At 44.1% G+C, this 26,521-nt stretch overlaps 1 protein-coding gene across 1 annotated transcript; it reads right to left on the bottom strand.

The window, feature by feature from the left end:
• Positions 1 to 1,914: 1,914 nt before the first annotated feature.
• Positions 1,915 to 26,515, bottom strand: RAB11A (RAB11A, member RAS oncogene family). Its single transcript, XM_038419007.2, has 5 exons — positions 26,322 to 26,515; positions 15,490 to 15,685; positions 13,880 to 14,073; positions 10,939 to 11,019; positions 1,915 to 3,579 (listed from the first exon to the last, which is right to left on the bottom strand). The coding sequence occupies exons 1-5, from the start codon at positions 26,359 to 26,361 to the stop codon at positions 3,440 to 3,442; spliced, it is 651 nt and encodes a 216-aa protein (XP_038274935.1). The 5' UTR covers positions 26,362 to 26,515; the 3' UTR covers positions 1,915 to 3,439.
• Positions 26,516 to 26,521: the final 6 nt, after the last annotated feature.

Genomic DNA, 26,521 nt, shown 5'->3' with positions numbered 1-26,521 from the left:
AAAAAAATCTTGTTAACCATCCTCTTATTTGCCAAACCCCACTCACTAAGCTATTCAATGCTGGAAATTCATCAGGTTTAAACAGCTAGATGTAAGTAATTGTAATAAGGTGCTATAGACACTAATTCTGCACCCTTTACCACAAATACAAGGTGGAAACTACTGATGCTTGCAATATGGGTTTATAATTGCTAAGATTTGGCCTTTCAAAAAAAAGTGTGTAGGTAAAGGCTTCTGCTAGATAAACCCCATTTTATAATTTACTGAAAACTTTAGAGGCCCCCCACAAAAGCTTATGCAGGTGCCCAAGTGCTATATATTATAATGAAAAGTCACCTATGTGAGAAGAGACGATTCAGTGTCACGTACACTGCTGAGAGCTAATCTGTAATGGAAGAACAGTAAAGCCCCTGCTGGGTCATTCATTCAGTACCAGCTCAGAAGGGACTGTGACACCTAGTGACTACTTAAAGGGACTTTTTGAAGCACCTTTTTTATTCCTTGGGGGTTTACCCAGCTGAGTAATGAGCAAGACCAATCCTGCTTACAGGTGGATGCGATCAGAGCTTAATGTGGTGCTACATATTTGGACAAAACATATTGCAGAGATGGGAACTACTAACAAACGCTTGTAATAGGTAAGAATTCATCTCTAATCTAAAAGTGTAGTTGCCTTTGTTATATTTGAAGTATGTATAATTTAGTATTTTTGAGTATTTCATGAAATTTATAATTCCATCATGCAGAAATCCATGAGATGTACAGAATCTAGGTTGTTGTGTTTCCCCCTGCAAGGGATTCCTGTGTGAGATTCAGTATGTTTTTAAATCTTGCCCAGATTATTATGGTTATCCTACTGTTTTTGCACCAATAATGTAGCACAGCACATGTGGCAATTTTGGAGTCGCCCTCCCTGCTAAAAAGGGGCCAACGGGGGAAGATGAGCTGGGCAGGCTTCACTGAGAATTTCTGCTCTCTGGTGGGTTTGTTTTTTCCTGGCATCAGTAAGGAAACTGTTTTACATAAGGTATGTTAAGCATTATAATGGCCATCTGTTTCCTGAGGTGCATTATTGTTGACCGGGGCAGTTATAACACAACAGAAGTTTGAGGGGAAAGTGAAATGGCTTCCAGTGTTTGCAGTTTGTGCTACAGCCATGTGAGAAGGTCATTGTCCATGTCATTAACCAAGTCTTTAAGAAACCCTAGGAGACTATGCTAGTGGTCACAACCATTGGCAGGGCTTCCCTATAATTTCTTATCAGAAACCCTACCAGGCGCTAGCTCGGTGATGACTCAGAAGGATGAGTGCCACCTGTTGGATCACCAATAGTACTGCCTGCCACACTGTTTTCCTTGGAAGTCTCCCCTCTGTACTGACCAGGCAGGAGGCTGCTTAGAACAGTGCTCACTGTCCCTAACACTGGCAAAGGTAACACCTTACCTAGTTCTAGTGCATCAAGATGAACTTTGGCAGGAAGGAACTGAAAGAATTGGAGAAAGAGCTGGCAGGGTGTTGCATTTGATCTCCAATACTACTGCTAGTTTTCTTGGCTATATGACCATTATTTGAAAGAAAGCTTGCAGAAGCTGTTTACAAGTGAAAATGATGGAACCACTGGACAAGGGATGGAGGGCAGCTGAGGGCACAAATGTATATGGTGAATGTGTGTGTGTCACTAAAACAGACAACTGCAGGCCTGGATTCAAAACACAACATGCACAGGTAAGAGATGAATTGAGCAGCATCGTCCCTTCCTTTTTCCAGTTGCTTTAGGTGTACTTCAGTTGTAGCTTTGGAAATTCTTTCATGACAATGCACATCTGTAGTTGCATACATAACATGTACCCTGAAAGATCCCTCATTTTGTCAAGACAAAATTCAGTTCCCCAAAAAAGTACCCATGCTACTATATGGAATTGTCCCCTGTTCTTTATTATCATGAATGACTATTTTAAATCAATTAAAAAAGTTACAGAACATGCATAAAATACAAAGTAATTTACAAACATCCAATAGCATCTTCAGAACTGATACACAAAATGGGAGAAATGGTTTTAAAAAAAACTGACTACAGCAATGCCTTCCGTGTGCCTTACACATCATGAGCACCGCAAGACCAAAAGGTTAGCTAATAAATGCAGCAATTTGTGCATGCCCACACATGTTCGATTGATTGTATCAGTGCCTGAGGAATGTCTCTCCTCCCACCCACCCTGCTCCAATAGTTTTTTTTATAACTTTTTAAATACTGTAGCTGTTTAAGTGCCAATAACTCAAGCCATTTAGTGGACAGTTTGGAGACAAGAGAGCATTATGCAGTACTTTCAAAAGTGTAGTGACAGAAGGCACAGTTCAGAACCTTATCCCTCAGTCTGTCAACTGCTGACTGACTGGTACTGAAATCAGTCTATTAGGCACACACACTTTCAATAAGAAAACTATTCCAGATTATACTAACCAATGCTTCCAATAGAGTGGAGCTACTGTTGCAGGAGTCCTTTATAAATTCTTTAGACATCATGGAACTTGGTGATCCCACAATTAAGCATTTGCAAATATAAATGAATAATGGATCCATGATTCAATATCCCTCAAGTTTCTACTCATTGTGGAAAGGAAGAACTTTCTCATCCTCTGATACTACCAGCACCATGGAGTCCAATTCCTGGGCAACACAAAGCTCTGCAAGTACCAATATTAGAGAGAAAAGTGAATCCATTACTTAGCTCATGTTGCTTTGTCTTATTTCACAAGAGGCACCTTGAATGAGCTCTCACTAGTATCTCCCATTTCAGCCTCCCAGCAGCACTTCCTACCATGATGACCTCATTTGCACAATTAGAACTCAAGAGCACCATTGCACATAGTGAAGTCTCCATCTTAGATGCAAAACAAGAATTGTTTATGCCGTAGTATTTAGTAATAAAAATCCACATATCTTGACCACCTCAAGCGGTAACCAAAACATTTAGCTTTACTGTAAAATTGCATTTAAGAGCAATGGGTGTTTCATAAGCAATTTTTGGATGCAAGATATAACAGCTGCAGTGAGGAAACATGATCTAATTTAAATAGCCCAGAGATATTCATTAACATTGACAGTAATTTTTTGGGAAGGTCAGAATTAACATTTCTGAGCTTGATTACAAAATGACATTCTAGTAACCTAACTAGTGGTCAACAAGTTGGAAAGTAATCGATTAGAATTTCAAACAATTTATTAAACCAAGACCGGTGAGTCAGAGTTATGAAAATGCTGCAGCCATTTGGAAGCAATAATGATTTTAACACAAACCAAAGTGTTAAGACATGAAAAAGATCAGAAGGAATAATAAGAGGAAGTAATTGAACACAAAGAAGTAACCACAAGAATTACAAATATATTTAAATCTTGGACCTGGGGAATATACACAGCCTTTTAGGAAAGAAGAAACAATTATATATTCTGACAGCACTGCATCTTTGGTTTGTTTTCAGTGGTTGGTGGGACATGGATGGGAACCACATTGTTGCTTGGAGACATATCATTTTCACGTCTGTCTGACATTTGCTTTTGAGAAACAATACGATAGATCTCTGGAAAACAAGAACAAGAACCAGTTACTATGCACATATTTTCAATCACAGCAACGCCAATAAGTTAGTTACTCAAGTTTAGCATCTTCTGGACTTTATATATAAGCCAGCAAAGTCTGTCAATACCTCATAACAAAATAAGTACAGCTGTGTGGGTAACATCATACAGATATCTTCACAATCAGTTAATCTGTACCACCACATTTCCACTGTCTTGTGACCAAGACAGATCATTTTGCTTTTTACAAGACTATTTCTAGTTCTCTACCCCTTTGCTTTTATTGTTTATTCCCTTGAAGAGAGCTATTTTGTAGCCAGAACTTGCTAGCAAGATATTTAGAGTATGCTAGTTTTTAAGAGTGTAGACAGCTTTTGCTCCTGATGAGCGTAAGGCTGTGAATACATCTGCAGATGCTAACATGGATGAATGGAGCTGATTGGCAGCTACATTCCCACCTTTTGCAGAAGGCTCAGAGGGGCAGTTGCTCCTCTGCTCCAAAAGAACCTCACGCCTATCTTGTCTGATGTATTTGCTCGTGGGAGACGCGGTCTTAGATTTTAAAAAAATTATGTAGAGGTGTCCAGACTATGGGACAGGCCTTGTTTCTGTTTAGATCCATGACAGACACAACCTGGGGAGAGTTAGAGAAAGTACTCCATGTCTGAACAGCAAAGATCTGACTTTAAATCTACTGGCAAAATTTGGACTCCAGACTGAAAAAATAAAGCTTGAAATGGAAAGCTTGGCTCAAATTCTTGTGCCACTCCTAGTGCCTCGAAGGTGCAGCACACACTTGTATTTGAAGCCTCACCTCAAAAGGGCCTGGAGTTAGAGTGCAAAGCAGACCATGGGCATTAAGACAGGTTTCAGAGTAGCAGCCGTGTTAGTCTGTATTCGCAAAAAGAATAAGGTGCCACAAGTACTCCTTTGAGACTAAAATTTGAGCATAAGCTTCCGTGAGCCACAGCTCACTTCATCGGATGCATCCATGCATCCGATGAAGTGAGCTGTAGCTCACGGAAGCTTATGCTCAAATAAATTTGTTAGTCTCCAAGGTGCCACAAGTACTCCTTTTCTTCATGGGCATTAAGCATTTTTGCAGCTGTCATGAGTGCATCTCAAATGCTCAAAGAGAAAGAAAGCACATGGGCAGGCAGCTGGCTTTAGCAAGAAAACTTGCCTCAAAATGGAGGAGTAAATGAGAGAATCTCATGCAAATTCTCATTCAAAAACTACAGACCTCTTTCAAGCTTTTCTTGAGCTCAGTCCAAAACTACCCTGATTTCAAAGTAGATTGAAGTATGCCAGTTGGTACTGCCTCACATTCTGCTACAGCTAGGGGAACTGTTCTTCGGGGGGGGGGGAATAAATGAACTTCTCCACTTAGCAGTTTGTTCCCCCACACGATGCAGTACACCATGCTGCTGTAAGAGTTCCATACGAGTTGAGATAGAGTAAAGTGCAAATGTCTCGTGCTCCAGCTTTCTTCTGGGGCAGAATGAGGAAAAAGCATAGCTCAGCAAATATCCCTCGCTGCACAGAAAGCTGTGATCCGAGTTCTTTTGGAGGGTCTCAGTCAGTTATTGGTATGATAATTGCCTGACTGGCACCTTATTTAACCCTAAACCAAGAAATATTTCTTCCACTAGAGAGTAGCATTTGTTAAGAATGTGAGCAATAAACTGCTTAAAAGTGAACAGCTGGACATTTCAACATAAGCAAATTGAGCAAACGTGCACAGATAGTCTAACATTTGCTGCTAAGGGCTGAATAAACAGAGCTCTGTGTCTGCTTCTGTAGCTAATAGGAAGTGTGCTAGAAAGAGGGCTTCCAGGAAGTGGGGCTGGGATAAAGGTGCAAGGAAAGGGCTTTTTTGAACAAGTTGTGAACAAAGTTAAACCCCAGCAAATGCTGTCACCAGGGGACCGAACAGGCAAGTCAGGCCTGAAGTTCTCCTGCAGGACAGACAGCACAAGTGCACACAGCCATCTGAATGCTGACTAGCAGGGCAAACTGACAAAATCACACGTGCCCAGCGCACAAGGCTTGTTGATAATACAAAGAAAATACCAGTATCTGTCAGTGGCACATTTGTTCAGAGAAGAGCAGCAAGTTAAGCATTCAGAACTGACATCCCACATCTCATTAAATACAAGAGGAAGAACCTGTTAGGATCATCTCAGTTTGACACAGTTGGCTACACAAGTGAATTGCCACACTGAAAGGAAGAAGGTTTCTGGTTTCAGAATTACTAAAGTTTTCAGTCGCGTCTTTCCAAAGCAGCCTAAAATAGCATTAATGGTCTCTTGTGCATAGGAGCAAATTCAGGTTGGAGATGGGGTGAACTTCAATGAAATACACACATTCCTCCAACAGGTCTCCAGCACGCAAGTCCCCAGGATTGCGGAGATAGCAATTCTAAAGGCCCACACTGAGTTTATACGTCATACAAAGTCTGCTCTACAAGCCAAAAAACCCACACACCATATCACCTCCCATGGAACACTTAAATTCTTCTTTCGATAGCACATGCAGCTCATCAGGCAACAGGGCATTTCACCCTGAAGTACTGCTGAGTGGGGAGGGGTGGAATCAGAGCTCCTCCGGTACCAAGATCTTCTGGCCAAGTTTTACCATCACACTGCTCCTACTGATGTCAGAGTTTCTTGTGCATGTCTAAGGGCAGAATCTGACCTATTACCATTTAAAAACAAGTGAATACTGCTGCCTTTATAGTTATAACTCACCAGCAGCACTTCAGCAGTGGATAACCTCTGCAGCCACCAATCTTGAACACAGTATTTTCATGAAGCAGCATTCCTGAGCACACGCTCCAGTGCATTAGTATTAACAGCCCTGAAACATTAGACATCACACCCATACTGTTCCACAGCTGTGAGCAAAGGTTTGCAGCTTACAAAAGAGAGCCTTCTGTTTTCACGTCCCCATATCCTACAGGCTTCAAACTCTCTCACCACCACTACCCAAGAATTGTATGGTAGTTCACAGACTGATGCACTGTTGATTCCTCCTTTGGGTGCCGAAATTTACCCTGGTCTGACATGTGATAGCCACAGCCTGCCCTCCGCACGGTATTATCCTGAGGCATCAGCAGCAGAGGCTCTGAGGGCTGCACAAAGATCACCACCATATGAAGGCCTATACTATACAACTGGCCAGTCCCTAAGGATTGCACGCTAGTGAAGATATGTAGGAGGAGAGAGATTAATACTTTACACTTCATTCAGCAACAATAAAATCCCAGTACCTATTAAGTGCTCACTGTAATTGGCAATCTCTGCTCAGAAGAGGCCTTGCACCGCAACAGGGCTGGGCAAGTGACATTGCTCGAGGAACCACCTTGTACAGGGCCTGCTTAGGCCACTGCTATGTTGCCCTCATTCTTAGAGGCACCAAGCTCTTTAACAGGAAAATCCCCAGATTGTTTGTCATTGGCAAGAACCCCCCCCCCACCGAAGTAGCATTACAAATCACTAGGTGAGAAGCAAGGGCAGAGCAGTAAGAAAGAGGCTGAGGCGGCGGTTGGGGGAAGGAGGAGACAGCATGGCACGCATTTGAGACCAGATTCCCATTTACACTCAGGCCACTGAACACTGCTCTGGCCATACAGAGGACTTTACAGTGGCTGTAGTTATAACAAATACCACTGTAAGGCCCCCGTGCATTGCCAGAGCAGTATGCAGCAGTGCCCATGGGAATCCGGCCCCCAAGGTCTAAATGTTGCCTGTTTACAATGCCATTTGGATCATCTGCTTCGGGTGCAGAAGGACAGACACTGCCTGATTTGGTAACAGTCCAAAACCTGTTCTCCTGAGCAGCTGAACTCTGCACCAAGCTGGGTGTTCACTAGGTATGAGCTGCTACTCCATCTATACCCCATCCTGAGCAACAAGACTAAGGAAGGGCATTCTGCCCCCCCCCCACCTCCAATCGGGGTGGAGTATGGGCACATGTGTAAGCTGCCAAAACAGCAGGGGAACCATCCTTCCCATACTCACGAACATTTAAAGCTGCTTTAAAAAAAAAAAAAGTTGTGAATGGCACTGTTCTTATTGGGTGCTGGAGAACCCTGAAGTTGGCCTCGCTGGTCCTATGCATTCCAGAGAAATGGCTCTAGCTATAACTAACACCAGCTCAGCTGGAGTGCAGTTAGCACTGTTGGAAGCCCTACTACAGGCTAGCTGCCAGTGCTTTGAAACACCATGTCAGACCGGCTCTGTGCAAGGTTGCATAAGTGACTAGATGTGGAAGCAGCAGCCGCAGCCCGCTTACAGTGCAGTTCCAACACTGCTAACACTGGGGGATGTGATGGAGCATTCAAAATCGCTCCTTCTGGGTGTCTCATCAGTTATTAGCCTGTCCGATTTTCAGTTTATTATGGCTCTGATCTGATTTGCTTTGTAGAAGAATAAGAAGTGCTTCACCCTCAGACACCCTATTTGTAGAGGTGTCAGGGACATAACCCTTTACCAAGAGTAAACTGTGCAGAACAAGCAGGGGTTGGGTAGCACCAACCAATTTGAATTGCATACACTTGAAGTAACCCCCCATAATCAGTAGGTTTTGGATAGAAAGAGCCAGCTATGACAAGTGTTTTCAGGAAGTTTACTGGGAGAACATTCATCCTTCACACACCAGTTGAAGTGTGGCTGGAGGCAACCTGCTGCTAATATATTTACTTCATTTTATCTCCCTGACACAGGAGCTCAACTAGAACAAGCCACATGCTCTCTAATCAGTAGAAGTGTTTCCTTAAACATGATCCAACTCCCCCTGAACAGGAACACCATCTGCATGCCCAACAATTCTTTATCTAAAAATACTGTCACCACAACACGCAGGGAACATGTACATTTGTTGAGCAGCAACCAAACCTTCCCAAAGCCAGTGAGGGCAGGATTTGATTCACTTATTCTCCAATTACAAAAATGCACCTCAAAGGAAAATTAAGCACAGAAATAGAACTTCCACTAATTATAATCAAAAACAACTTCTGGAATAAAAGATGCTGATAAAGGCATGTAAGACAAGGTAGTACAGGCTGCTCTGAAAACAGCCTTCATTCATCTAGCTATTCCCCAAGAGGTAAATTGCTTCCCCATGGCATTAGTCTAACTGTCACCCAGCTGTATGTAGATAAGACTGCAGCCTGGTGCAAACAAGCTTTCAGCCTCAGTAAATGCCTTTATGGAACAATATGGTGCAGCAATAAACTAGGGGCAATTTGCTGAGTTTGAGTTGTACATAATTTGACAGCTTTGGAAGAAACCAGCATATACAGCATTCTATCTGCTGGATTTCCAGATTTCTGTTTCCTTTATACTGCCAGAGCTGAACTAAAGCTAAATACTAACACCTGTGCCAAGGGTCCTTATCTCTCCCAACAGTCAAGATGGGGCGGACAGTGTAGCTGAAGAGAAGCTATTCAGTTTGAAGTGTAGAATGCATCCATAAATATACACTGTGCACATTCTGACATACATTCTGATCGCATGATGAAATGTACATGACTCTGGGAGATGGTGAGGGTATTGGTTGCTGGGACTTGGGAGAAGCAGTCTCTAACTACCCTCCACCAAGACACTTGTGCAAAATGAACACGTCTCAGGCTGAACCTTGCGGACTGCCTGAAATGGAAGTGGATGGAGAAAACAAGAATACAACAAGCTTGCTAGCATCTATCTAATGCTGTCTACCTGTCAACCACTCCCCTGCCCCACACCCAGAGATAGCATCAGTAGATATGCAGGTTGATAATGTTCCTTGTGTTTTCCAGTTTTATGGAATTTATTCTTTCAGCCTTAATTTTAGTATTCATAGCAATCACCAATGACTGACTGGAAGTTTTTTTTTTTTTTTTTTTTTTTAATAAAAAGCCACAAATGGTGGTTAGAGGAGAAACTGGGAATCAGGACTCCTGCATGCTAATCCCAGCTCTGCCCCCAGCTCTACATGGACCTGGGCAAGTCAATTAACCTCCTTGGGCCTCTGTTCACCTGTCTGTAAAATGGGTACACTTATGTACAGGGATGCTGAGGGATCTGGGGTTTAAAAAAGCATTTCAAGAGCCTCCAACAAACATTAAAAATGTAATTTCAATTGCAGTAATAATTAAGTTCTATTAAACAGGAAATTCATGAAGAAGAGAATCTGTCTCAAACATGTAGCATTCTTTAAAAAAAATCCTGACACTTTGGGTACTTCCCTTGTTTGTTAACCAATACCCGTCTGTTTTTGGCAAAACATGCAAACTACCTAACAATGAAGCAGTCCTTGCTGATTACATATACAACAGATGTAAGCTCAGACAAAATAAGTAATTGTCCTGCCTCAAAGTGATCTCCAAGGTAATTCATGAATATTGAATGATTGCATGCAGGTTATCTCCTCTTACATTTTCACATTCTAATATAGCTGCTGGCAGTATGGTCTTCAGTGCATTTTAAAGTATTAAATTCTCTGGCCCATACATGGGCATTTTCCAGATACCACCACATTCAAACATAGCCTAGTGCATGCTACCACAGGAATGGAGGATTGGTGTGTGCTGAACAATATAGAGACAGGTGTATTTTAGAAGTAGGACAGCACTCCTACCAGGACAGGTCAGCCTGCCAGGCACAGGATAGATGCAAAGATATATGGGCTAGACTCATTGCTGAGTACAGTTGCAGGGGTACCACAGAGGAGCTGGTTGCAGCTCTCTGATGCTGTGATTGGTTCTACTCCAGTCCTGGTCTTGTGTCTAGAACAGCCCAGAGGGCCCTCTAAACTGCTATAATAATCTGCACTGGCTGACTATAGCTCTCAAGGGACAATCAACTAGGGAACTGTCAGAACTCAACATGCTGCAGGAAGTGGGGTTCAAGCTGGCTATGCTGGTGCTGTGCCATGCCTGCTGGGAATTACCCTCACACAGATGTGGCCAGTTTCCAGCCACTACGTACTGCTTGTGCAGAGCAGAGAACATCTAATGTACCTGCATGGCCCCAGCACCATAACATCTGAGTGCCTCACAATCTTTAAGGTATTTATCCTCACAACCCTCATGTGAGGTAGGGTAGTGCTGTTATCTCCATTTTTTACAGATGGGGAGCTGTGGCATAGAGGGGTTAAGTGACTTGCCTAAGATCACACAGGATGTCTGTGACAGAGCAGCAAATTAAACCCGGGTCTCCCAAGTCCTAGGCTAGTGCTGTAATCAGCAGGCTAAAGAATCTGGCCTGTGGTCTCTAAATCTAGGAAAAATTGCATGTTTAAATGGCAAAGATGCACGCAATCCACAGTTCCTCCCCTGAGCAGCATACACAGACCGCACAAAGCACTATGAGGCTCACCTGTCAGAATAGTCTGGAAAGCAGCTTCCACATTTGTAGAGTCTAAAGCAGATGTCTCAATAAATGATAAGCCATTCTTTTCTGTGTGGGCAGAGAGAGAGAGAGATCATAAATTACAGTGCAGGCATCGCACAAGTGATTCCCATCAAGCAGCCCTCCTGTGCCAAAGACCAGATTTATTGGCATTCGTGTTGAAAACCTTGTGTATCAATATAAGTGTAGTTATGAAAACTAATGTTCTCTCTTCTAAAGGGTGTAAGGAGAACAGTGCTGTAATGGGGTAGTCTGTCCCCTTAAGGACAATAGAGTCTAGGGGGTCAGCCAAGCCTGGTTCTGTAGCATGACCCTGCTGAGAGGTTTGGGGAGTTCTGAGGTACTCAAGGGATTAAGAAAAGGGCAGAGGCAGCTATGGGGGGAAAGGAAGTGGTCATGGGGAGAATACTGTGTGTTTGGGGAAAATGTGTGCTACTGTTCCTTTAAGGGTCCAGGGCCAGGAGCCTTGTAAAGAGGGTGGGGCAAGGCTCCCTGCTCTTCCAACCAACCTGGACCAGCTCTGGGAAAGAGGGCTGTATATATTCTGCCTCTTCTCTGAAAGCAGGGAGATGCCACCAGAAGAAGGTTACTGCCCAGGAAGCTTTCCAAACCCAGGGAGAAAAGCACTCAGGTAAGAAGGGCCAGCTGGGGAGGAGCTGGTTAGAGGCCACAGCTGTCCTGAATTAATAAGCACAGTCCTCCTTGTTGGGCTGTGGGCTCCTGTGCCAAGGAGGAGGCTGGGGGACCCCTGTATCTAAAGGGAAGCTCTCTTTGGGGGTAGGCCAATTAAACTAAATAAATTAGACCCTAAAAGTAGGGGGATATTGTTTGATATTGATACTGGATGAGGGTGATCTATTTCTGAACTCCAGAAGAGAGGTAGCTGAGGGAACCATGCCTGCAGGGCCTCCCCATACCATGAGGGGACACTAGGATGGCCACCTGCTATGAATGCCCAGTGCCAGTAACACACATGCTGCATGTTTTAGGCACCAATCTACCCCAGAGGCTTATCACCCCAGTATTTGCTATTGAGACTTTATAGCAGTGGCTCTCAACCAGGGTATGTGCACCACTGGGGGTACTCAGAGGTCTTCCAAGGGGTACATCAACTCATGTAGATATTTGCCTAGCTTTACAACAGGCTACATAAAAAGCACTAGCTAACTCAGTACAAACTAACATTTCCAGAGACAATGATTTGTTCCTATTGCTCTATACTATACACTGAAATGCAAGTACAATATTTATATTCCAATTGACTATTATAATTATATGGTAAAAAATAGTCAGCACTTTTCAGTAATCGTGAATTATGACACTTGTCTTTTTATGTCTGATTTTGTAAGTTGAAGTGAGGTAAAAGTTGGGGGGTATGTGACAAATCAGACTCTTGAAAGGGGTACAGTAGTCTGGAAAGGTTGACACCCACTGCTTTATAGCACTTCCACACAGTGGGGGAGCTTCCGGGATTACTCCTCACCTAGTCCCATTTCTCCACCCTGCCACAGCAACACTGAGGTGACTTCTTGAAAAAGGCCATGCTGCTTCTGAAGGGGTAAGATTAGGGTGTTGTTCCAGTGTCATGTAAAGGAAAGCTTGGTACCCAAACTTTTGACACCCCCCAGACATTATGGCATCTCACTTCAACATCACCAGAGCACTAAGGTGTGAGTCTCCTCAGGCAATGAGTGGTCACTCAGAGTGAGGGGAGGGACAAGGAGTCGGTTTTATTTCTTTTAAGTTTGACTTCCATGTTGGTTGTTCCATTCTCTCAACCTCACATTTGGATGTTAAGTATTACATGAAAGGGGGAAACCCTCTTGGAAGCATCTCAAAGCTGCCCCTTTGAAATTGACTTAATGGAATAAGACTATCTGTGTCAGAGGGGAATGATCCTCAGGGATTGAGTCCAAAATGCAGTTTGAGTGTCCTACTTGCAGGCAAACATCCTCACTTGGCCACAAGCTGTGTGCAAATCAGTGACTAACTATTATTAATGCAGGGAACCCAAAGCCATGTTCCAGTACAAAAGAAACTTGGCCTGAAGCTTGTTGTTTATGAAGATGGCAATGACTGATCCAGGCAGGTGACCCCAGCATTTAATTGCACAGGATTGAGCTGATCACAATGGTCCCTTCTGGCCTTAAAGTCGACGAGTCTGAGAGACAAAGCTCATTTGATTAAAAGGCCTTACCAGTTGAGTTTACCTTACAAGTTGAATAGTCCACATCTTTATATTTGCCTTCTTCACTGCTGTCTACAGTTGTAAATCTAAATGAAGCATGGGCAGTGGGTATCAGGCTGGGGGAGGCTGTGTGTCCCCCAAACAGTCAGGTGCAGCCCCTCCCGCATCCTGCTCAGCAGCACCCACCCTCCTGGTGCTGGGGCAGAGGCACCTGCCCTCCTGGTGCTTCAGGGCTAGGGATGCTAGCCTGGGATGGGACCGCCCCCCTCTGGATTCCAAGGGGTGTGTGTGGAAGGGGCAGGGCCTTGAGCAGAAGGGGTGGGGCTGGGGACTAGCCTCCCCCAGCTGGTCACATGCTGCCACCAAAATAAAGGCTGGTTGGAGGGATCAGCAGTGCTACTACACAAGAGCCTTAGGGTCTTAGCATCCCTGAGTGCTGGAGCTCAGGAACACACGAGATGCTGCATCTGGGTTTAAATGGATATTGTCACTGCACAAATGCCACTGGCTGATCCAAGGAATGGCATCAGCATTAGTGCCATTAGGCTGCTTGCTGAAAGAAAAGCACTGATGTCTATGGGGAAGTGTGTTAACAGTGAGCTGAGAGGGCAAACAACAACTCACTCCTTTGTTCTTTAAAAGCCTGTTTGTATTTGGCTGCAAAGAACTCGAATCCCCAGAGAGAGGTTACCATCAACAAACTATATTTAATCCACTAACCTGCAAAAGCTCTGGCCTCATCCGTAGGGACTGCGCGAAGGTGACGCAAATCACTCTTATTACCCACCAACATAATGACAATGTTACTGTCAGCGTGGTCTCTCAATTCTTTCAACCATCGCTCCACATTTTCATAGGTAAGGTGCTTGGCAATGTCATAAACCAACAAAGCCCCAACAGCCCCACGGTAGTACCTGGGGGCAGACATGTATTCTTGAATCAGCAACGAACAACATGATTCAAACGAACAGTCTTCCTCTGTGCCGTAACAGAAGGTGAATCAAATCTGACTCGCTGTGTTATTTGACAATCCATTCTTAAAATAAGCAGACCTAATTTCATTTTGTTCTCATTTACCTTGTGCTTTAAGTCAGACAGTTATTCCAATTAGCTGAGGCCGCTGCATGAGGATTAGTGGCATCCACTATAGCATTAGTGTTTCTGCTTTTACGATAAAACTGATAAAACCTCAAAGTGCAAAAAACTTAAAAGGGGTTATAAATAGTTTGTAGTTAGCTGCATCTCCAAGCTCTTTGCACAGTGGCAGGCTGGATTAATGCAGGGGCTTTAGGGGCTGCAGCTAAAGGGGGGCCTGCAGGCCCTATGCAGCCCGCTGCTGCTTTTAATCCATCCCCTGAGCCTCAGCGGCCCCTGGGCCTGAAGTTGCAAGCACCAGCTCACTGATGTGCCCTTGCAGCCCCTAGGCAAGGAGCGTTCAGGGAATCTCTGCACACTGCCCCTGCTCCCAGCATTGGCTCTGCAGCTCCCATTGGCTGGGTACCCCAGCCAATGGGAGCTGCAGGGACAACGCCTGTGGGCACAGGCAGCATGCACCTTGCAGAGCAGCCTGGCCCCTCTGCCTAGGGGCTGGACATGCCAGCTACCTCAGGGAGCAGAAGAGCACCGAGCCAGGGGAGGCAGGGATCCTGCCTTAGCCCTTCTGAACCACCAACCAGGAGCCACCCAAGGTAAGCACCTCCTGACCAGAGCCTGCACCCCACACCCTGCCTGAGCCCACTCCCCTACTCCAAACTCCCAGGTGCCCTACAAAAATCTAATAGCCCCAGCATCACAGGAGAGTTAATCCAGCCCTGCACAGTGGGCAAGTAATATTGCCACTTGCAGCTGGACAGAGAAGCAGACAAGTATGGTGACTTGGTCAGGAACTGGCTAAAGAACCTGGGGTTGGTTTAAGACCGTTACTCCAGAATTCCATCCATATATTAGGGACATCTGATGTACTTTATAAGATCCCAAATGTCCCATTTCCTCCCACCAATATTAAAATTGTTTGAGGTCTAACAGGCCCCAAACAGCCCCATACGCTGTGCTTCTGAAGGGGGCCAAATTAATCAAATTTAAAACACTGAAGACTATTTTTAATCCTGAAACCTATCATACCACACAGATGTCAAGGACATTAGAATTCAGTAAGTTTGCACACAATACCATGCTTTTACCATTCTCAGGTTTGGCCACTTTACAGGGAGATGTTTTCCAGCATTCATTATGGCACAAAGGATTCAGAGTTCCAATTTCTCTCTGACTCAGGAGAAAAGTGAAACCAAACATTAGTTCTCGTAAAAATATACACTATGCTTATCACTTACGCTGATGTTATAGCTCGGTATCGTTCCTGTCCTGCTGTGTCCCATATCTGAGCCTTTATTGTCTTGCCATCAACTTGAATGCTTCTTGTTGCAAATTCTACTCCAATAGTGCTTTTGCTTTCCAAGTTAAACTCATTGCGCGTGAATCGAGAAAGGAGGTTACTCTTGCCCACACCAGAGTCTCCAATAAGTACAACTAAAGACAAGACAAGAGTCATCAGAATTGCACACCATCTGCAAATATACTGAGCAATTTTTATAATTGGCTTTATTCACAGAAACATTTGCTTTTCACAATAAGATGTGGGGAAAAGGCAGCAGCAAAGCCAAGCCAGCTGTCTTAATTTAGCTGCTCAAATATTCTCCACACTTCCAAACAAGTGGATACCAAAACCACCACCATTTGAACAGGCTCTTTTTACCATTACTTAATTCAAATCTTAATCTCCCAGAGTAGTAAAATACTCCATAGTTATCTAGCTACTTATTATGGTAATGAGCCATATATCTGAGCACCTCACAAGGGTCAACAACTTGAATTTCACATCAAGGTGATCCTTGGAGTAAAGTCAGCTGGAGCTTATCAGTTGTGTTTCTGTAACAAGAGTCCCATGGGCCAGATCCTGGCCCTCAATTAGATCTCCTGTGTGTCTTTTGGCAGGGGACCACAAGCTTCCCAAAGGGGAAAGTCAGGGATTCGTAACACCGGGGGAATCCCTGGGATGCAAAAAACCCAACATGGCCAGTCACCTTTGTCACCACCTTGGGTCTGCTAGGATACAAGCAAAGCCACAGCCCAACACATTCAGCAATCCTCTGCTGGTAGAATTTGCTTGAGGGTGCTGCTTTAGCCAGTGTAATTTAGAGCCGTCCATCACACCACAGCAGTTTTGGCCTTTGCTCAGCTCCAGAATGAGCAGAGCAGAAAGATATTACAGCCATTTTGTCTGCCAATTAAATCCAGCTCATCCAGATGCAGGAACCTGGCCCTTTAGGACTACAGCACAACTTCACACCATCTATGGTTAGGGGATTCAGCTATGGTTACATTTGCAGAAGAAAGGAGACTAACAGAAGGTCCAAAATCCAATTCCTGGAGACAGTGATATAGGCTTGGGTATAACAGGGATATAGGTAGGCTTGGGTATAACCTGAGGGGACACATACAAACCCTAGCCATGCCACTCCGATTCACAGCTACAATGGCCCAGCAGGATGATCCTATGCCCCGACAGTGATAAAACACTGCACTGATCACAGGGAACACAAAGAGGACAAGTAAAGGCCTAGAGAAGGAAGGCAGAACCTGGCATTGACTCACTCCCAGGGTAACAGCAAAGGAGAGCCCACAACTGCATGGCAAGTGATTTTGCTGGCCAACATTTGTTTTTAAAAGTCTGCAGTATTTGCTCATAGCACCTCAGATTTAGCATTCCAGCACAGGTATGTTGGACGCCTTCTGAAATAGTCACACTCTGCCAAGGTCTAAGAAGAGTGGAATGGTGTAATTAAACACAGCTCAAGTATTAAACTGAGCCCAGACTGAGTTCTAAGTCTGCAGAGAACTGCTGCAGCTTAATGTGGCAGCCTTCCCAGTTTCAGAAGCAGTGGGCAGTGTCTTCTGTGCCTAATTTAAAAAAAAAAATATTCAAAAAAAACACTGGCAAGAGGAATTTTCCTTTATTATAAAGGCCATTGCACCGGTGACGCACCTTCTGAACTCCCCCCTTGCCAAAAAAACACACACACATTAGCATCAAGAATGGCCTTAGAGGGAGTACTTCATTAAAACATCTTTCTGGCTTCCTTTGCCAGCTGACTCTGCAGGAAGCTAACCATGCTGCAGAAGTTGTACACAGCACAAAGTCTCTGTTAACCACTTGTTTAGATAGCCGGTAGTTTATTAGGCTTGACACATCCACATTTGATACACACAGAATCTGGCTTTTATTCAAGAATGACAGTTCAATACTGTCAAATTTCAGTTGTCCTCCCACAGCTGATTTTGCTAATGTAGGAGATGCAGGACTGTAACAACCCAGGTGCAAGGGACAAGTTATTTAATTTACTCCTGGGGGATTTCTGCTCCACTGCACACGTGCAGAATATGCAGATTTCTTTGCTTCCCTGCAGAAAAATGTCTTGCTGACCCAGAAGCAAAGGGAAGCCACAAGAGTGGTCACATGCCCCTCCACAGCAGCATGGGTGAGTGGTTGAAGGTGCCCAGAGCAACTAGCTGAGAGGTAAATCACTGTGGGGAAGCTGGGGATGCCCTCACTGGTGCCAGGTCAGACCCCTCTCCCCAATGCATCCAGACCTCCAGCTGAATCTCACCTCATGCACCCAGAACTCCTCCACTGAGCCACCCCCCCCCACACCTGGCTCTCCCGAGCCCTACATGGGGCTAGGGATGCTCTGGCTGGTGGCTCCTACCTGCTGCTGGGCTCAGCTGCTATTCCCAGCTGGGCTGGGGGAGGAGCACACTTCCACTACAGAGTCAGTCAGACCCACACACACACTTCTTGCCCCATTGCTCCTTAACTGCAGGGGGGGTCACTATATGGGGGTCTGTCCACCCAGCCCCCCTGCATCTGGATGCCCCCATACCCAGATCCCCCCAGCAAGCCCTATCCCACTGCATTCAGACCCCCACCTCTGCACCCAGACCACTCCCCATTGAGCCCCCACACTTAAACCCCCACCCTGACAAGCCCCATTTCTATGCACCTGGGCCACCATAACGAGCCCCTTGCACCTAGAGTCCCACCCCACTGAGCCCCAACCAGCTGCACCCATACCCCCACCAAGCCACAGTCCCCTAACACCCAGACCCCTCACAGAGCTCTAACCATCTGCACCTCCTAGCAAGCCCCTGTGCATCCAGATCCCCACTGAGCTGCCCACAGCCAGATTGCCCCACACAGAACCTCCTCACCTCGCACCTGGATTCTCCCCCTCCCCCCACTAAGCCCTTCCACACCTGGATCCTGCCAGCCCACACCCAGTGTGCTTGACAGGGAGGGGGAGGGTCCCGGGGGTGTTTCTGAGGCAGGTCCAGCCATTGCGCTGTGTCTAGGTCAGATGCAACCTCACTGCCAAATCCATGCCCTGGAGGAGAGGGGATGCAGGTTGATCTCCCACTTCTGTGCAGCCAGTGGCCTCTGCTCCCCACTGCCATGCTGGAGCCTCATTTGTTTGAGAAATAAAATTTGCAGAATTTTAAAATGTGTGCAGAATTTTTTTTTTTTTTTTTTTTTGCACAGAATTCCCTCTGGAGTGTTAAGTGTATCTGTGTCACCTGACAATTTACCATAGGGTTTTTGTTTTGTTGGCAAAACTCAGTAACCAAACAGGACTAATGCAATCTTTAGATGCATAAGCATGGGAATCTCAAGTAGCTGTAGAGAGGTTTTCACCTCTGCATTTGGCACTGGTGCAACTGCTCCTGGAACACTGCATCCAGTTCCAGTCTCCACAATTTGAGAAGGATGTTATAAACTGAAGAGGGGTCAGAGAATAGCCATGAGAATGATTAAAAGATTAGAAACTAAGGCATGTTGAGAGACTCAGAGCTCAATATATTTATCTTAACAAGGTTAAGGAGGTGACTTGATTTGTCTATAAGTACCTACATGGGTAACACATACTTAATCTAGCAGAGAAAGGTATAACAAGATCCAGTGACTGGAAGCTGAAGCTAGACAAATTCAGATTGGAAACAAGGTGTAAAATTTTACATGGTAGAAGTAATGAACCAGTGGAACACTTTACTAAGGGTCATGGTGGAGTTTCCATCACTGACTATTCTAAAATCCAGATTAGATTATTTTCTTCCTAGAGGATCTGCTCTAGGAATTATTTTGGGGACATCCTATGGCCTTTGTTATACAGGAGGTCAGACTAAATGATCACAATGGTCCCTTCTGGCCTTGGAATTAATCTATTTTGGCAAATTTAGGCCAAGTTTTTAAATAGCTTTACAATGACAGAAATTGCATACCTGTAGAAGTTATTGGGAGGGGGAACCCTTCAAACCCCTTTTAACCAAGTTCTATCTCGTATAATCATCAATACCTAGCATCCAGTTGTTATGCTAGGGATTGAAGAGTTTTCTTGTTTAGGTAAATTTCTGCTTTCCCCAAGTTCCCTACCCCCAGCAGGTTGTGCAGTATGACTCTGTAGCATGAATATCAACTAGCTTAGCTATCCCTGCTCCCGCCATCACCAATATTTGCTGTTTTTCCTGAGTATTAAACATGAAAAACTTCAGTCATTCCACAAAACTTGCCGGGATTCTCTCTCAGCTAGCCTGAGTCCCATGCTGTTGCTGACATCAGAGAACAGTTACTGTACCAATTTCAAAAGGAGCTACAGTGATCCAATTAAGTGAAGAAAATATCAAGGGCTTGACCACACTGGCACTTTACAGCACTGCAACTTTCTCGCTCAGGGGTGTGAAAAAACACCCCCCTGAGCGCAGCAAATTTCAGCACTGGTAGCTGCGTCCCTCATAGAGGTGGGCTTTTTAGAGCACTGGGAGAGCTCACTGCTACAACTACAAAAGCCACATTAAAGTGCTGCCACGGCACCACTTGAATGTTGCCAGTGTATACTAGCCCTCAGACTATTCCCCCATCTCTGTATTTTCTCCACTTAATTGGGCCATTGTAGCTCCTCCTGTACATGGGCAAGGGAATTTTGCACAACATCAGCAGATAAGACTCAGCTCTAAGCCTGACAGAGGCAAAGCAAAGGCAAGATTATTATTCTTTTAAAAACTATTAAGAAGCCGTTCATAACTAACACACAGATATTGAAAACTAAATTTGGTAACACTTAAAGCCTCTTCTTCCCTCCCCACATACCCACTTCAATTCTGGCATTTTGATACCATCCAATATTCTCATGAATTCTTAAAAATTAAGATTTTAAATCATTCAGAAACTTGATCCCCTGCTTTCAGATTGTGCAGTGTGTTTCTAGCTCCAAAAGTTAGAACAGCTACTAAAATTCTGGTCAAAACTGAAGTGTGGGAGAAACTATGATGACCAAAGTGTAATTCAAAGATCCCTAATCACCAGGGCTGGAATGTAATTATGTATGCAACTCTGGGGTTTCCAGTGGGTTTTATGGCATTTGTTTCAAGGCCTAAAATTTGCCACACAATGGGCATTAGCAGTCACTGATCTAGGATGTAAGACAGTAAATCCCATACTTTGGAGCAGTCTATATCCGCACATGGCAATAGCGATCTGAGAAGTATCAAGGTAGAGAGCACAGAGGGGAGAAAAGGTTTAAAAAAAAAAAAAAAAGGCTACAAGACAACAACTCGGGCTTGTATAGAGCATTAAGGCTGGGCATCTGTACCAGCCACAGCCCTCACAGCAGCAGAATGAGGCCCAGAGTGCTTCCATAACTCAGCTTCCCAAGAGCCACTTTCTTACTGAACAGTTCAGCTCATTATTCTTTGCTAGCAAACTGAAACTGAATACAGTATTTTTAAAAGGCGCCTTGGCAAGTGTTTTCCCAGTTTTCAATTGAGACACTTCATTTTTAGTCAGCTTAGCTGATTGCCAAACATTATTTCTCATTGCCGAGTTCACTCTCCCCTGCCAGGTTATTTTCTTGTTATTGGTGAATGAAGGTAAAAAATATGGCTGTTTTTATCCTCAGTATGACCAAATCTCTGAAAATAGCATCCAAGTGAACAGATCTTTGGATATATTTATAGTTAACCACTGTGCATCAGGAAAATTATACTTTTGTTAAATCATACTAAAGTCGACTGTAATAGCAACTGAACTGTTGATAGCCTAAATCTATTTACAGTTTAGGAGACCACTTTCTTGTGAGTGGCAATTAAAGAAATCAAACCAGGCTTAAAACCCTTGACATGGCCCTTTAAACATGGGATACCACCAAAGCTAGCATGTCCACGATCTAGAAGATCAAAAAATTAATGAAAGATTCCAATTTCTAATAGTTGGCCATCCTCCTAAAAGGGAGTCCTTATCGGATTTATGTTTAGCTAGTGCAATTAGTGTTAGCATGACACTAAGCACTTGTACAACACTTTACAACACCAACAATTTGGCTAAACGTTAGTAGTTTTACTATTGCTACTGCCATAGCAATTCCAGTATTTTGGTGAACAAAATGAAATTCCTTTAGTAATTGTAGTTTGATTTTTTGTATTAGATTCTCTAGATTGAGTGCTGTACAAGTCTAAAACATGAATATAAATTCAGCATCTTAGGCTGCATGAAAACCAAACTATTAAGATGAAAAGCCAATGACAAAAGCTGTACAGCTTTCATTCCCATGTTTAACCTTTGCCTTAAAGCTTAAAAGCAACTATTTTCTAAAGTGTTTCAACTAGCTAGTGAAATTATATTTTCCGACTCCAGTTTAAACATTAAATGGTGAACCCATAACTACAAATTTGCATTGTCTAATGTATCACTGATAAAGATTCATTTCTGTATAGCCCCTTACTAAAAGAATCCAAAAACCCTTTGAAAGTAACACATCATTTCACCCAATAATGAAATACAGCCACCTATAGGGTGCAATACAACAGCTAACCGCATCATCATAAAGTTTAGGACACATTTACAGGTATTGAAGGGTTATTTCTGAAAACACTTGATTTATTATTTATGCTTTTGTTCCCACCACAGAAAGCCGTATCTAATAACAAACCTTTCCTATATTTTATTATGTCTTTATATTCCTTATACATGTGAGGAACTCTATAAGAGTCTGCAAAGTTACTACACTATCCTTCATCTCTCCTTAAAACCCACTTATGCTGTGATGACCAAAACCTCTCTACAATGGCTAGGCAGTTGTTAAGCAGTGATAAACACATTATGTTTATCTTCTCACTGTTAAAGGGGGAGGGCACAAGATTATCCACCTATTGTCTCATCTTATACTAACACTGTAAGCATTTTGGGGTAAGGGACAGTCTGTTCTGTGTATTTGTAATACATAACACAACCCAGCTGGAGCCTCTAGGTACTACTAGAATACAAATAAATAAATACAAATCTTGTTCTCTACATTCAGAGGCAGAAATGAGACTTGCTACCTCACAAGAAAATGCCCTCACTTGCAATGGAGAGAGAGGCCCAAATAGGGTTTACTAGCATACCAAATAGCAGTGGCTTTCAGGTGACCAGTTTTTCCATAAACAGAGCAAGTATGAGACAGTAATGCATCCAATGAAGTGAGCTGTAGCTCACGAAAGCTTATGCTCTAATAAATTTGTTAGTCTCTAAGGTGCCACAAGTACTCCTTTTCTTTTTGCAAATACAGACTAACATGGCTGCTACTCTGAAACAATGCAAGGTCTGAAACCCAGACCAACAGGTTTGCGCAGCTTTAGCAGAGCTTCTTTGATTTAGTAATCAAGTTGGAGGAAAATGAGCAAGATGCAATAACTCCTCCTCCTGTCAAGCATATCTAATAGTCAGCTGATTGTCAGTGCAGTCAGGCCCAAATTCAGAAATGGGGAAGTGAGTTTGCTGGCTCACTGAGCTGTAGCTCAATGAAACATCCAGCCAGTTAGATAGTTCTATATTTATGGAAATAAAAGTTATCATTTTGGTTGGAATAGTATCTACAAAAAAGATTCTTTTACAGAACTGAAAGATCAGGATGAGCATGGAAGAGTTTCACAGAAGGTGTAATTGACAATGTACCGCAAAGTCATCTTAAGATTCCTATAACATATCCAATACATAAATTCACAGTGGGCAACCGTTTGCACTGTCTACTCTAAGGAGTGATCTGCTGTTTAAACAGGCTGGTTTACAACATGGGTATAAATTTTATATTGATAAATTCATATCTAATCCTAAATAGGGTCATAAGAGGGCAGTGGTTGTCACAATGATTCCCCCCCCTTAAATTAGAGTAAAAAAAAAAAGACACACACACACACACACACACACACACACAACACTTAAGTAACTGAAGATCATAGATCTCATCTGCTTTTCTGCAGTGCAGCCTCTAAGTACTCTGGCCATGGCTGTCTTTCAGGCAGTCCAAAGATAGGAACCTGAAGAGCAACACACTGGAATGGACAAAGAAAAGGAGTACTTGTGGCACCTTAGAGACTAACAAATTTATTAGAGCATAAGCTTTCATGAGCTACAGCTCACTTCATCAGATGCATCCGATGAAGTGAGCTGTAGCTCACGAAAGCTTATGCTCTAATAAATTTGTTAGTCTCTAAGGTGCCACAAGTACTCCTTTTCTTTTTGTGAATACAGACTAACACAGCTGCTACTCTGTAACACTGGAATGGGACAGCCAGAAATGACAACCCAATGTTTTGTAAGTCCCACTGAACTGTGCTAAAGCCTTGAACAACAGAGTCAGGAGACAGCTAAGTTGCAACAGCTCCTCTGATTGTCACTGTAGTGTAGCTTGGCCCATACCCTAAGCACTAGCATTATCAACACAGATTTGGCGATAAGGTTGTCAGCCTCTGATTCTGCAGAACAAACATTGTAGGTCCTATACAAACTGGGGAAGAGGAGGAGTGTTTAATCCACTGGGGGGGGGGGGGGGAAGAGAAGATAGAGAGCAGGAATAGAAGATATCACCACTGGTACTTTAAGGTAGGTTGAAGATTGAACTCAATCTCCTCATCCATAAGACCTCCCTTATGCTCACTTTTTTTCTTGCATTTCCTTCTTCTGGAGAGAAGTGTGTAACATTTGGATCAGTTTATATAAGTTTTAAACTAATTTTGCATTTTTCCATACAAAAGACTTATCCTTTAATATGTCCAATTTATACAATTTTTGGAGTGTTTGTGATTTAAGATGGTGGCTTAATAATTCAGTGTAAACAGTAGCGTAACCAAGACAAGAGCATTGGATGTACTTAAATTAATGACCACCAGGATGGCTTTTCTACAATGCAAAAGGATTGTAACTTGCCAGGTAACAATTGCTGTTGTAACCAGATTCCCTGACTTGGTTTTAGTTGTAATATACATTTACCCTGACAGATTGTTGTACTTAGGGAAAAGTATTGTAAAAAGCTGCTTTCCAAATGGAAGAATGTAGAGAAAAGTTTACTGAAGTTATTGCACAGTTAAATATAGGGGGAGAAAACCTTTACATTCTCTCTTTTGAGGTCCATCCTTAAGTGCTATGACAGGAACATTTCAGAGCTCCTTTGCTGTTACAAGGTTCAAACTAATATTTTCAATCCAGTGTTCAGTACATGCAGATTTCCACTATAGCATTACAGCATGTGGTTACATCTAAAATATTTTCAAAATAGGCAATTTAAGTGTTTGATTTAAAGTTAGTAAATACTCAATGTCACCATTTCACTGTGCTTTTGCAGCATGTCTTACTTGTGAAGATTTCCAATTGCTGTTTCATTCGGCAGAAAGATAAATGTTAAATGGACCGCTTTGTACATTCTGATGCATCTTTAACAAAACTCAGTTGAACCAAAATGGGAAGAATCTGCCTAGGCCTTGGAAAACAAGGAATTTCTGCCTTAATCTTCCGGGAACTTTATGAAGTGATAAAACAGGAAGTGAGATCAGTGGGAGTGAGATAATGTTACAGAAACCACGGGAGCAGAACTCCAACACAGTATGAAGCAAGTAATGCAATATTTACTACTGCATAAAACTGTGCTTATGATGCTGATGTCAACCCTTGAAAAAGCACAGTTCTACTTGAATAGCGTTTAACCTGTAAACTGTAATAGGAAGTGACTTCTACTCTCCATCTGCACAACCACTAGTTATTTTATTCAGCACATTATTGACTGCTCTCTTAGTTCAGGAGCAGAGCAGCAGCACTGCACAAAGATCATAGCCCATGATGGCTGTTTCACATTAAAACTGCCCCAAGATTTAGTTGGTCATTTTAGAGTAGGCTCGAAAGCTACAGCCAACCACTACAAGGCTAGTATAACAATACTCACACCTCCATATTTGAAACCAACACTCTACAAGGGCAGAAACTCGGAAAGGGTTTCTGGAGTTTTATCTTTGGCGATCATCATTCAGCCTTCTTTAAGCAATAAGAAGGCTCCCTCCAAAACAGACAGCTTTAAATGGCAGGTCTCCACCTTATAGTTTGATTATAATCAGAAACAAATATAAGCGTTCAATTACTGGTTACCCTATCAAACCAAGAGGAAGCAGCTCTGCAAACCATTTCCTCAGCTCCACAAAAGAAAACCAGTCTTGGGGTTTACTCCACCAGAGAGAGATCAAAGACACGGAGGTTGCTCTGTGAGGATGACGGAAGTGGCTCACGAACTAGGGCTTATAGCGAAGCAACCTCCGGAATACGCTTCAAGGCATCCCCTCAGCCAGCGTCAGGGGCTGGGGCACACCAACCCGCAGCACCAGGATGCGCCTTGTCCCAGTCCACGATGGGGGCAAGGCGAGGTCAGAAGGCATGAGAGAGGAGTCCGATTTCCCCAGTCAGAGACCTGGCCCGGGGACTGGAGCATCCCAGGCAGCATCTTGCACTTTCACAAGGCTGGCCCAGAAGAGGAGGGGCGGCTCCTCCCTCTTCTCCCCCCGCCCATGGGAGAGGAGAGGCTGGCCCAGAAGGGGGGGACGCGCCCCAGGAGATGCTCCGCAGGGGGCCCCTCTCTTGCGGGGCAGGGGCTCCGGGATGAGCTGTCCCTGCTGCGGAGGCTGCAGGGCCGGGGAGGCGATTCCACTCCTCCCTCCCCTCCCCCGCCCGCCGAGAGGTGACCCCCTCCCCGAGGGCAGAGCCCCCCCCGCGAGGCCGGGGCGGGGCGGGGCGGGGCGGGCGGCCGGCTCGCCTGCCTACCTTTGAAGAGATAGTCGTACTCGTCGTCGCGGGTGCCCATGGTGCGCGGAGCCGGAGAGCGGGAGCCGCCGCCGCCGCCGTTACAGGAGTGAGGAGCCGAACCCGGGGCCCCTCCTTACGGCCGCTGCGGCACTTCCGCTCTCGGCGCCCCGCCCCGCCTCGGAACTACTTCCGGGGTCACCAGCGCAGCGGCCGCGCCC

This window comes from Dermochelys coriacea, chromosome 10 (assembly GCF_009764565.3).
Source record: "Dermochelys coriacea isolate rDerCor1 chromosome 10, rDerCor1.pri.v4, whole genome shotgun sequence".
Taxonomy (NCBI): Eukaryota; Metazoa; Chordata; order Testudines; family Dermochelyidae; genus Dermochelys; species Dermochelys coriacea.
This window is presented reverse-complemented; position numbering and strand designations above follow the sequence as displayed.